The 12174-nt window shown below is 40.2% G+C and overlaps 1 protein-coding gene across 1 annotated transcript in view; it reads right to left on the bottom strand.

Moving 5' to 3' along the window:
* Window positions 1-2961: 2961 nt before the first annotated feature.
* TAF4 (TAF4 RNA polymerase II, TATA box binding protein (TBP)-associated factor, 135kDa) overlaps window positions 2962-12174 on the bottom strand; it is a 37990-nt gene continuing 28777 nt past the window's right edge. Inside the window, exons 11-16 of the mRNA XM_009893459.1 lie at window positions 11497-11666; window positions 10763-10893; window positions 10029-10154; window positions 8254-8310; window positions 8053-8172; window positions 2962-4392 (exon numbers count right to left, since the gene is read on the bottom strand). Of these exons, the coding sequence (XP_009891761.1) occupies window positions 4225-4392; window positions 8053-8172; window positions 8254-8310; window positions 10029-10154; window positions 10763-10893; window positions 11497-11666 (772 nt within the window). The 3' untranslated portion in view covers window positions 2962-4224. The remainder of the gene's footprint in view (window positions 4393-8052; window positions 8173-8253; window positions 8311-10028; window positions 10155-10762; window positions 10894-11496; window positions 11667-12174) is intronic.

Below are 12174 nucleotides of genomic sequence, written 5' to 3'. Positions count from 1 at the left end.
CCAGTTGGCAGCCCGCGGGATATCCTAACGGGGAGGAGGCGGACACCCGCCCGCAGCGACGGCGGGCGCTGGGGAACTGAAGGCAGACCGCCAGGCGGCGCGGGCGCCGGGGCACTGCCCTCCCTGCGCATCCCTTCAGCCAACAGCCACCTCCCAAACTCGCCAGCCCGGCAACGCTCGCACCAGGGAAACACAACCTGCTAAAAAATATCCCAAAATAGGGCAAAGCCGGTCAGATACACGGTGCTGCTTACACGACATGTCCAAAACGCTAAGGATTAGGATCAACCCGTAGCACCTGAACAGTTTCCTCTCCTCATTTTATATCCTATTTTAACACACAAGGTTGGCCTGCACCCGCCTGAAGCCTTGACGAGCAGAAATCCTTGCGGAAACACCGAAGGATTTAAAGAAGGGCCCCTTCCAACCGGCACTGAGGAGCACGAGGCTGTGCACGCTTACCGGGACACACCGGGGGAACGCTGCCACGTGCCCCACCGCGCTGCCGTCCTACCCCGCTCGCCCCCAGAGCCAGGACGCCTCTCTGCAGACGGACAAATAGCTGTAAACGTAAGGAAACGGTTACAATCTTCATCGCATTCGACTTCTCATACCATTATTCGTAATTTAGACCATCTCAGGAATACAGGGGAATGTCTTGGATCTGATGAAAATCTCCCAATAAATTCTTGATTACCCTCAATTCGATGGCGTTTATCAGTGTTCATGCACGCACCGCTCACTATGTATTTCAATAGGTTCCCTGAAAACATATACTTAATTATATACCTGTGAAATACAAAACCAGGCTGAAGTCAGAGTGCCTTATTATATCCTATTCGTTCTGTTGTATTTTCGTGCCAGAAAAAGAGCGGTATCAATAGCTGAGGAACATTACAGCTCTGCAGTACCGAATCAGAGGTGTTAAAAACCAGAGGGAGGTCAGGAGGGCTGTAAAGCAGGGCGGAGAGCCCTCCTCCGGGTCACACACACAACTGCGGCAAACCCGCAGGCAAGAGAGAAGCGGCCGCTCCCGGACACGGGGCTGAATGTGCTCGGAGAGGGTGGAATAACCCGTCATGGCCCGTGCCACGCGGAGAGAGCCGTGGCCACGGCCGCCTCCAGCGCACACACCTCCAGTTTTGAGGGTGCTACAAGAAGTTGCATCGCTCTCTGGATGAAGAGGCCGAAGGGACAGTAAATTCCCTTCCACATTAACCCTCGCGCTTCGGGGGAGCCGTGCAAGCTCAGGGGCCAGGAAAGAACCCGTTTCTCTCCTCCCAGGTCGCTACCGCACAAGAGAAGTGCTGTTGTGCGCATGCATCGCCCCGTAAATGCCACCTCTCCTCAGTTACGACTTCGCAAAGCTTCTGAGCAGCTTCAAAAATAGTTATCATTTTTACCATTAAAGAAAAAAAAAAGCGCCCACGAAGTCAACAACCGATCTGCCACGAGAACCTCTGCTCAGTGCACCAACAGCCACGCGCCGCAGCGTCCCCTCCAACAACAGAGTGCCGATATTCACCAAAACCACCATGAATTTGAACTACTGGAGGGAGACGGACCCTAGCAGCTTTTCAGACTAAAAGAACAGGAACTTTTAAACGCTGAGGAAAATTATATGGAGTGAAGGGCTGACTGTGCACTTAAGAATGTGTTATTTAAGACAAAACCAAGAGCTATGGTCTTGCAGAAGATCTCTCCCGACTCCCTTGGCCTCTCCAGGGTCTTTCTAAGCTGCCACCTCTACCGAGGGGGGAGTGCAGAGTACGGCACACTGTGTAATACCTTGAATTTTTCAAACACATCTTACCCTGATGTGCTGTGGAAGCAACACCTGAAGGTCAGCTTCTTCCCGACTTACCTGCTGCAGCTTTGCGGACACCGCGCTGGTCGCCGGCCAGCCAGCGGCGATGAACACTGACAACCAGCGCTTGTTGCGGTCAAAGGAAGGCTATGACAATGTTTTGACCAAAAGTTAAAAGTTGTTTCTTTCCACTCAATTACATTACACAATTTGAAAGACAGTTTGGAGTTTACAAAAGATTCAGATCTTCAGGGAAGCGTCACACATGCTGCCAGGTGGGTACATCACTTTAGGAGCTAATCCGGTTTTTCAGAGACAACGGGTCTCCTCCCGCGGACCACAGCAGTGCCGGGCCGAGCGCCAGTTCAGGAGCAGTGTGCTTGGTGCAGCAGCCCGCAGACGGATTTGTCTCTATGCAAGAAGTAATTATCAAATTTATGTGATTTTTCTGTTAATCTAATAGCAGGATTAGGCCCTCACAATTGTGAATTATTATTTTTAAGTTGCCCATGAGAGGGGGAATGAAAAAAACCAAACCGAAAGCTAAACATTCAGCACAGAGCATCAGCAATACACCGTCTCACATTTTCACATTAATAATCCGAAGTGTGTCCCCGATTATATTCCTTTATAGTTGTGCTCCAAATTCTGTGTTTTACGTCATACCTTCTTCAGCAAACCATCGCAGCTAATTGCGTCTGGGGGAGCAGGTTGCCCTCAGGGAGAGGGTGTTTTATTAAACCTTCACCAGACAAAAGCAAAATACTTTTAAGATCTCTTCAGAAACTTTCCCTGCTTAAAAACAAACAAACCAACCAAACCAAACCCCGCTATCCATCCATCTTTGTCCAAGACCCCTAAGACAACAATGACAATTCAAGATTCATAAAGTTACATACCTCCAAAACACTGACAAAACAAAACAATATAAAAAAATCCCCAAAGTGCATCTTTAGGAAACAGCATCCCCTCAGGTAGACTAATCATTTACTGTACCAAGAAAAATAAATCCAGGAGGAGAAAAGATTTAGAGAGAAAAATACATTAGCAAATACAGATAAATTTGTTTTTAATAAAGGAGTTAATTTTCTTTCAATCCTATATAAAACAATAGCAATTAAAAACTTCATTTTTGAAAGTAAAATATTTACATATGAACAAGTAACTGTGCAAAATTTACATGAAAAAAAATGGAAAGACAGGATTTCCTAAAAGACAAAATAAAAGGGGTGTAACAGTTGTCAGGTGTTGATAAAAATACTGATCAGCATTCAGTTTACACGCAAGAGTTAAATTCTACCATGAGAGTTCACACAAAGAAAGCCAAAGTATTTACAGTCATAAAAGTACTATCAATAGACAATTTAATACAATAACCTCTGAAAATATAAAGAACCAATTAGTATATTTGTAATAAAAAAATAGGTACAAAGAAGGGACTTTGCTCTGGACATCTTTAAAGTAGGCCCACAGCTTGCATACAGTCTTTTAGCAAAATAATTATAGTTTACATAGCCATTTTTATGTTATGTGCCAAAAATTATGTACAATTACTGACAAAATACACCAACCATTTTTCAACACTTGATTCACACTGAGAAACAGTCTTTTGATGATTCCTCTCAACTTTGATTTTATTTAATCTAAGCTTTCACTTTAGCTAAAAAACACAGTGCAAGTAAAATATATTTATGCTGAAAAGGTTTCTCTTTTTTTCCTTTTTTTCCTTTTTTAACTTTACAGCTTTACAAACTATAGCAAATAAAATGCATTTTTACAGATGCTGCTAAAACATTCAGAAGTAACCCTCCTTTATGGGATTTCAGGGCCTCTAATAAGCAATAATGTGATTAAAATTGAGGTTATGTTTAAAATTAACTGTATATCCCTCTAGATTTTGAACATTTGGGGGAAAGATAAATATTCTTAAAAAATCAGTTTGCTTTGCTAACTGACTGTTTTAAAAAAAAAAAAAAGCTAAATGAAATGAGGTCATCTGCTGTAGACATATGCCTATATAATCGATTTAGTTGAATAAAACTGAACTAAAATGCACAATTAATGTCGAAACTGCTACAGGGCTGACAAAGGGTAGCTAGTTATTTGCTAAACGATTCCATCAGTCTTTATATATGGCTTGTTTGGCAAGAAGGCCACTCAATCAAGAGATGAGTTAAAATTTAATTGTCCTTTTATAGTATCCACAGGCCTTGTAAGTATCCTCACTGTTACAGAAATGCATTTCTCCTATACTGAAGAGTTTATTTATAAACAGGAATATAAAACTGTTCCATGTAAAGAGGTGGTTGTTTTTTAAACAATATCCCATTTGCTTGTTACAAAAAGGCGTAATTTGCAAATATATAAAAAATGTCCTCAGGCGTCTCTCCGTCAAAAATACCTTGATCTTTTCCACTTTACTTAAGGAATGCTTTATATAGCAATAGTGAATGGCTTGTCTCTCGCTCATTTTCTAAACAAAATATGAGGTCCCTGAGGTTCACCCGCGTTATCCTTTGTCGCGTAAACTGTCTGGTTGTTCCAACTCCAGAGCTGCCTGGGACTGCTGCACTTGAACCAGATCCCTGGAAACGAGAAGAACAGATAAATCAGAACACGTCAGCGCCCCCAGGTATTCTCAAACTTTTCAGAGAAAACACAGAGAGTAAGAACTAAGTGACTGTGTACTGGGAGCTATCAAAAAGTACGCTGTATGCTACCAGATCAGAGATTTCTTTTGAATTCTTATTTATAAACAACAGTTGAACAATCAGAAGTTTTCAGCGACGTTTAATATAGACAAAAAAAACCCAAAGCATTGTTCTTATCTTTAGGAAGGCACTAATGATGAGCAATCCCAACAACAAAAACAAACAGAAGAAACAGTATTCTTTACAGCATACAGATTCCAAGGGTAGCCCTGGAGTTCTCGAAGAGCTGGGGAGCAGTTCTACCCCCCTGGACCACAAAGTCTTGAATAATGTCCTAGATGCCCCCTCATCTGTGTGCTAGGGTGCCATGAGCCCTCCTTTTGGTGAGAACAGCGGTAACCAAGCTCAGGATTACGTTAAGGAGTAACTGGCCTAGACAGAGTCAGACATTCCCTAACCACCTCGGAATTCTTCTCCATCATTCAGCGATGCTTGTCCCTCTGGGACACACTAGTAGTTTTCCACACAAACTGGCAAGATAAGCAAGTAGCATATTATGATATTTGTCACTTAAAAAAAAAAAAAAAAACAACCAGGAGGAAAAACCCCATTCGCTATCTTTAGCGATACCCACACCCTTCAGCTGTCCGGATGTACGCTGCCTGGTGAGGGCGTTACAAAGCCAATCTGCTGGGGCTAACTCCAACGCACTTCCCCTTGCAGAAAGCACGGCTCTGACGGGATACACACGGTTAACGCAACTCTTCCGTCCCTGTTACGCTTTCCTTTGCACAAGCAAGGACATCCTGCAGCGCTTTAGACCCCGCAGCCAGCGGAGCCGGCAGCAACGCTACCCAGTAAGAAGGTGCCTCTTCCAGTGAAGGCTGGGACTGATGGCACCCTGTGCCCGGGCAGCCAGTACGGCGCCGCCGCCGCCAGAGGGCCGCCGGTCCCCCCCGCCCGCCCCGCGGCACCTGCCCGGTGCCGGTACTCCGCTCTTGGGGTAAATAGCGGTGTTCCGAGCGACTGGGGACAGCTCACATCTGTGCCTCGTCTACGGATTCTTTTTTCCCCCTCCAGTTTCATTTGCTGGAATAATGGTTTCTTTTTTAATGGGCCTTCGACACTTACTGACGCCAGAAGATGCAAACACGCTCTACCAGCGAACAGATTTATCCGCCTGAGAATTTGGAGAATTTTATGTATATTTTAATACCCCAGACTTGAGAAAAGCTGAAATTTAGAGTAGTGCAAAAGCCATGTGAATAAGCCGCTGAGGCTCACACAAATACAGCCCTCTCTTCGTGTGAGAGCAGTGTATTTATGACGAGAGCACGTTATCGATGAAGAAACCGATCTGAACTCGGGCTGTAAATCACCATCTCTGGGTTAGCAGCACACAGTTTTCGGCGCAGGTGTTCTCGCTTCACCACACTGCTAACTTACTGAAACCCGTTAAAATGGCTTAAAGGCTGGATTTTCAAAGGACTATTTTAAGGCACCTGCACAACTTACGTGCCTCGTTTCCATCAATTTGAATGGAAATTCGAAGATGCAGGAGAAAGTACTGGATGCTAACTAAATTTTCTCAAATACATACATATGACTACTAACAAGACAATAGAAAGAGTAGTTGGAAAGGTTTTTAAATTTTGGTTTGTAAATATTCCCTCCTAGAAGCTCTAGCCTAATTTTATGGATGCAGCCTACAATACTTTAAATGCAAAGGTAAAATTTCGGGAGTCTTTAAAGACGCAAAACTATGCTACTCCTGTAGGCATGGAATAAGTTAAGAAGCTTTTTGGTAACTTTCCATAAAATCACATGGACATAAAACTCTAAAACTGACAGCAACCTGTTTTGTTGAATTTTGAAACAAAACAGTACAATTACTACCTAGAAGTGATTTTACATGTAATTAAGATTCAGCATTCCTAGACATCAAAAGCTTACATTTACAACTCTGTGTCTAAGTAATGACAAACCTTATTTTCCACACTTCTTGTAATATGCCTTAACTACAAACTGCATACAAATGGTGACAAGTGGAGCTCAATTTAAAAATGTCAAGTGACACAGCAGCACAAGCACAGCTGTGAGTCTATCAGATCAAAAGCAGCTGGTTCTTAATTAAACAGACAAAAAGATTAGATTTCCAGGGAACCTGTAGTTAATTGGTTAACCAGTAAGTGATTAATCTAGGATAACTAAATTAGTCAGATTGAGATGAAATACAAACAAGTGTTCACAGTAGATGGAAAATACATTCCATAACCTAAGTGACATTAACAGACTATTAACGTTGCACAGTTGAGCATGCATAAGTAAGCAACGCCAACATTAACACTGCGTGAGATACTTCAGCGTATTCCTCAGAGACAACTCCATTCCTGTACACATCTAGCTTCGTAGAAGTGCCAATTTCTGCTATTTTTAAAATTTTAAACCCGATTTATAAACCTTTAACAAAGTAATTTGTTAACTTGTATAAAAATAAGTCTTAGTAACAGGCATTTTAGTAAACAACAAAACTCAAAATTACTTTAAAAGATGCTCAAAAGGCTTGGTTTTTTTAATAAATAAAAACATTTACTAGTTTTCAGATTGTTCTCTAACATTTTAGATCAAGCACATGTAAATTATTGTTCCTATCAACTCAGTACAAAACAAAGTGAATAATTTTGAAAAAAAGAGGCTTCTCTACAGTATAAATGCTTTAGCACTAAAAATTTGGACTGCCCAGGGAGTAATAAACAGAATTATTAAACTATGATTGTCCTGTCACTTGCTATCAGATACAAAACTGCAGAGAAAAAATTCTCAAATTAGGAAGAGAGCTTTTGCGCGATAAAAGACAAGTTTCAAGAAGACTTTGTACTTTTTAACCACTAGAAAAATCCCACATTGTATGTCTTCCATGCAGAAAGCAATTTTATACTGTTTCGTGTTCATTAACTTGTTTAGAAGTACAGCAGATAGTCTACCAATGTACCTGAATTTAAATTAACGTTAAACTAATCAGACACTGACCATGCTGTTACTTAGCGCAGAAATTTTCAAAGGCCAGATTAAACAGTAGAATATACAAAGGATACGCAGTAACATCATAATCAGATGGAATCAGTCAAACTGATCTGCTGTAGAGATACTAAAACTAAAGGCCAATCAACAGCTGAAGAAAGAAATTAGGCAAGTTCCTATAATCTGAAGCTCCTGCTGTCAAATTTAGCAGCGATTCAATTCTACCACTGTACCCACCTCAGCGGCATTACTCTGCACTCTTATTTAGTTGGACTGGCTACAACCACAACAATCTCTTCCCAAAACTATGGAGGTCCAAAAAAGCAGAGACTTGAAGGAACAGCAACGGCTTTTCTAACGTTCCTCCAGTTCCATGAAACAGGGAATGACAACTCAAGTTTTATTCCCTATGCCACTACACAGATGCTACAAAAATGATCCTGGCCTTGGAGTTAGCAAATCTGAACACAAAATACACTTCTGCCACACAGAAAGCTTCCACAAACTAGGGAAAAAGCTCTGAACAGAATGGTTTTTACAGAGGCAAACCCAGAGATTACAATTACACCATACCTCTGTCCCTGATCCAGATCCCGGTGAATCGACTTTCCTTTTCTTTCTGGGACCGATCGCAGCTAATGCAGTCAGGTTGGCATCCCTCTGTCGCATCTGTGCTAGCTCTTGTTGCTGCATCTGCATTTGCCAGAACAAGTACAGTTAGTTATTTTTCTTTCAATTTACAGAAGAAAAGTTCGCGGTAAGGTGAACACTTACCTCCTTGGCTTTCTGTTTCAACCTAAGCTGTTCTGGATCTTCTTGTCGAGATCGAGACTATGTTGATAAAGGATGAATATGGAATGTTCGGAGAAAAAGAAAGAAAAATTAATTCAGTTACAAAAGCAGTTAAAGATTATAACTTTTACATAGCATATGAAAGTTTTTTCCTAAACTTCAGAAGGAATTGGGGAATACCTATCACTCCTGGAAAGGTCAACAGGGAAAAATAGTTTTTAGAAATTAAAAGCAGTTTTCCATTTCTTAGTTTTGGGTACCCATTTTTGAAAAAGCATCTCCTTTTTCAGCTTTGTTACAAATCGCAAAGGAATAGCCAAGCATTTATGCCTTAAACAAAACCATTACAAGACACAAATCTGAAAAGTACACAGATCTGAATTGAAATACACACTTTGCACATGAAAAAAGGAATCTGACGTATACTTCTTGGAAAAATTCCTCCCCTCGCTGTGTAACTACACACTTACTGAGAACATACCTTTCTGCTACACCTACAGATACCAGTCAGACTCCTGTTAGACCGAACTGCAGCTAACTGACCAACAGACCGTTTACATTAGCAATTGCCCGTTTCACTTAGGCACCTACAATTTCTTGTACGTATCATACTTTTAGAAGTAACAGAACATACAATTTCAGCAAACTTTATTGTCTAATACTATTAACACGCATTTGCCAATCAATTTTTTTTGCTACATATATCAAATCTCTTAGTTTCTTGTTTCTTCCAAGTTAACAAACAGAAAGCACAAAGAACTTCAAGGCAGTCTCTCATCCATACTCTCCATAAGGCAAGACTGCATTCAAACAATTGTTAATCCCATACATTCTTTAGACCACCAACAAAATAAATTATTTTAATTCGATGCTCAAGTACCCTTAAAAAGTTAAGCTTTTCCTAATGATTAACCTATATCTTCCCTGCGGCACTTCAGGCACAGCAAACACAGGGAATTACACAAATATGCAAAACACAGTCATGAAGACCTGTGTCTCGCCCCAGCCTTTTCTCTTCTGAAGTAAATGGATTTACTCACTAATCTTTCCTCATAGGTCACAACTTCTAGACCTTTACATTGCTTTCCTTCTGCAGTCTACTTGGTGTAGGGCCCAAAAACTGGACAGAGTATTCCAGCACAGGTCCAACAGGAACCAACTGAAATGAAGGCGTTAGTTCGCAACTTCCATACGAACACTGGATTTTGACATTATCAACTCATACCAGATTACAAACCCAACAGAAACCTTCAGTTGGTTTGTGAATTTTTTCTAGAACCCTCCTGCCTAGTTAGTCATACTCATCCTATATTTGGGTCACTGAGTAAAACCGTGAAGATTAATGCTTACATTTGTGCTTACACCAACTGCTTCCTACTTCTTGCATTTCTCCAACTTGAAAAAAAATTTCTGAATTCTATTTCTAGTCTCCAAAACACCTCTCACCTCTCTATTCCATTTAAGAGTACCACCAAGCTATAAAATTCACCTTTTTCACAATGCAAAGTGCAAAAACCTAAGTTTTAAGACCCACTTTTAATTTGGGAACATGCAGCGAGACTGGCAAAGAAGTTGTCTCGCATGCTTTACCATGAAAAGCAGAAAAGAGCTCTAGATAAAGAACATATTCATCAAACTCCATCTTTGAAGATTAGAGTCCTCCCCTTCATTGCAAGTGCTTTAGAATGAAAAGAAACTCTGCAGTTTTGACGTCAAAAATGACACTTTGCAAACGTGTATGAAATCTGAGCACTTGCCTTTGCTGCACGCATTAAAATTTCCCTTTCTTGTTCATCTTTACGCTGCTTTTCTATTTGATCAAGTTGTTCAAAGAACTTGAGCTGCGCCCGAACGTCACTTGCTTGTTCGTATCTTTCATCATCCTGAAAACACAGCAAATATGTTTCTCATTACATTTCTTGAAAACAAAGCTGTTAGCTTGTACTGTAGAAGAACATATGCATTTAAAACTCAAATGTTCACTTTGTCCTTTTCAAACAAATAGTGTGTATTTACACCAGTCAAACCAGCTAGAATTCTTAAAAGCATTTTGTTCTATTCCATGAATCATCAGATTTTGACTTCTAAACTAATATCATCACAGCTTTAACCTCACAAACACATTTCAGAGCTCTGTGGGTTTTTTTTAAACGCTGTTTAGGCATTTGCATCTATTAAGAACACACATCTGTCAGATAGCAGTCCCGTGAGAATTCAAAGCAGTGCTTTTATCTGCCTATCTGACTGTACAACCACTCAGACACTAAACATTTGACATAATAAAGGGGAGGGCAAAGTTTCCCTGCATTTGTTTTAAAAACATTTTCTATATGCAAGCGGAAGAGTTCTAGTCATCCGTGTGTATTAATATCTCAAGATGATGAATCAGTCAAAGAGAATAAACGACCTAACTTCACAGAATGAAGACCACCTGAACTCATGCATTCCAGCCCCATGATGGCCTGCTGAATTTGTGCGATTCAGTAGTTACCTTGTAAGAAATATTCTTTTGTTGAGCAGTCTCTGATAATTTTTCCACAAGGTTTTGTAGTCTTTGTTGTGTAGCATGTGATACATAGCTAACTACATCAGGATGGATTTCTGTTATTCCATGTTTTTTACCTACAATTCGGAAAGAAGTCACTTGTAAAAAATGATTTGACAATACAGCTAAACATGTGGCTAATCTCAGTGATGGAAATTTAAATGCTCTTTGCAAAATAAGGCTTCCAGGTATTTCTCAGACAAGCATTAAACAGGAAATGGCAAACACTAAAATTTACAGTAGCTTAACAAAATTCACAATTTATTAGTAAATGCTGTATACTAGAGTATAACAAATAACTGGAAGAATGCTTTTTGTTCTACCATCAATTCTAAACTATTAAGTAAATATGATAGAAGTGTTTCTGGATTTATTTTTTAAAGAACAAACGTCGTTATTTGTGTTAAGCCTTATCAGTTTATACAGCCAGAATTTTAATCAGGTCCAGTAATTTTGATGTTAAATTGCCATCATTTTAGAGGGCAACTCTGCAGATTTGGTATCCCTTAACACTATTGTACTTTCAGAAGCTGAATGATTCCCCACAAACATCAGAATATATAAAAGGTAACAATTTCAGCTACTTTAAACTATTCAAACCGATTTCTATGGAAAATGCCTTCAATTAAATGCAAGACTAGAGAAATTTGTTTATTAAAGTTCAAGAAAAATCAACATACCTATTTCTAATATCCTTCTTTGTAAAGGTGCTGGGAAAAGGAAGGTTTCGTCTTTACAGGACCTTGTTAACGTGCCCACTAGCTCAGAGTTTGTTGCCAATATCCGAGCACTTTCTTCCGACAGGTTGACTCCAGCCATTGATGCAACATCATTAATGTCATCATCATCCCTTAAGAAAGGGAAACTCATTATAATCATAACATTCAGTGCTTATCTGCACACACCGCTACAATACCACAGCTGTATATAACGTATTCCACAGCAAACCTGAATACTTTACTTCATTTTGCGTTTTGTTTGCTTTTATTGTATGATAAAACTAACATAATTTGATTCCAAAGAGCACTAAAAGTACTTCTGCAGTTTTGAACTTCCTAACTGTTTTCTGAAGATCCTTTCTTAAGAAACGTTTCAACACCTTGAGAAACAAGAGCTCAGACACATCACCACCACAAACCAATAATAAACTGCACTCATCAATAAGACAGGCTGTACATCCCAATAACCTGAGCAGAGTTGGGAGGAGCAAAGGAATGAATTCTATTTGCTTGTCCAGGCAGGAACCATTTGTGAGGTTGATATTTATCCTTAGTGCCAGCTAAATGATAAAACCAGTAGCAAACCTGCCCACAGAAAATCCACCTCTAGTTCTCGCGAGTTTACCCAGCCTCATTCAG

Source organism: Charadrius vociferus, unplaced genomic scaffold (assembly GCF_000708025.1).
Source record: "Charadrius vociferus isolate BGI_N301 unplaced genomic scaffold, ASM70802v2 scaffold259, whole genome shotgun sequence".
Taxonomy (NCBI): Eukaryota; Metazoa; Chordata; class Aves; order Charadriiformes; family Charadriidae; genus Charadrius; species Charadrius vociferus.
Note: the sequence above shows the minus strand (reverse complement) of the source record. Positions and strands in the feature narration are given on the sequence as shown.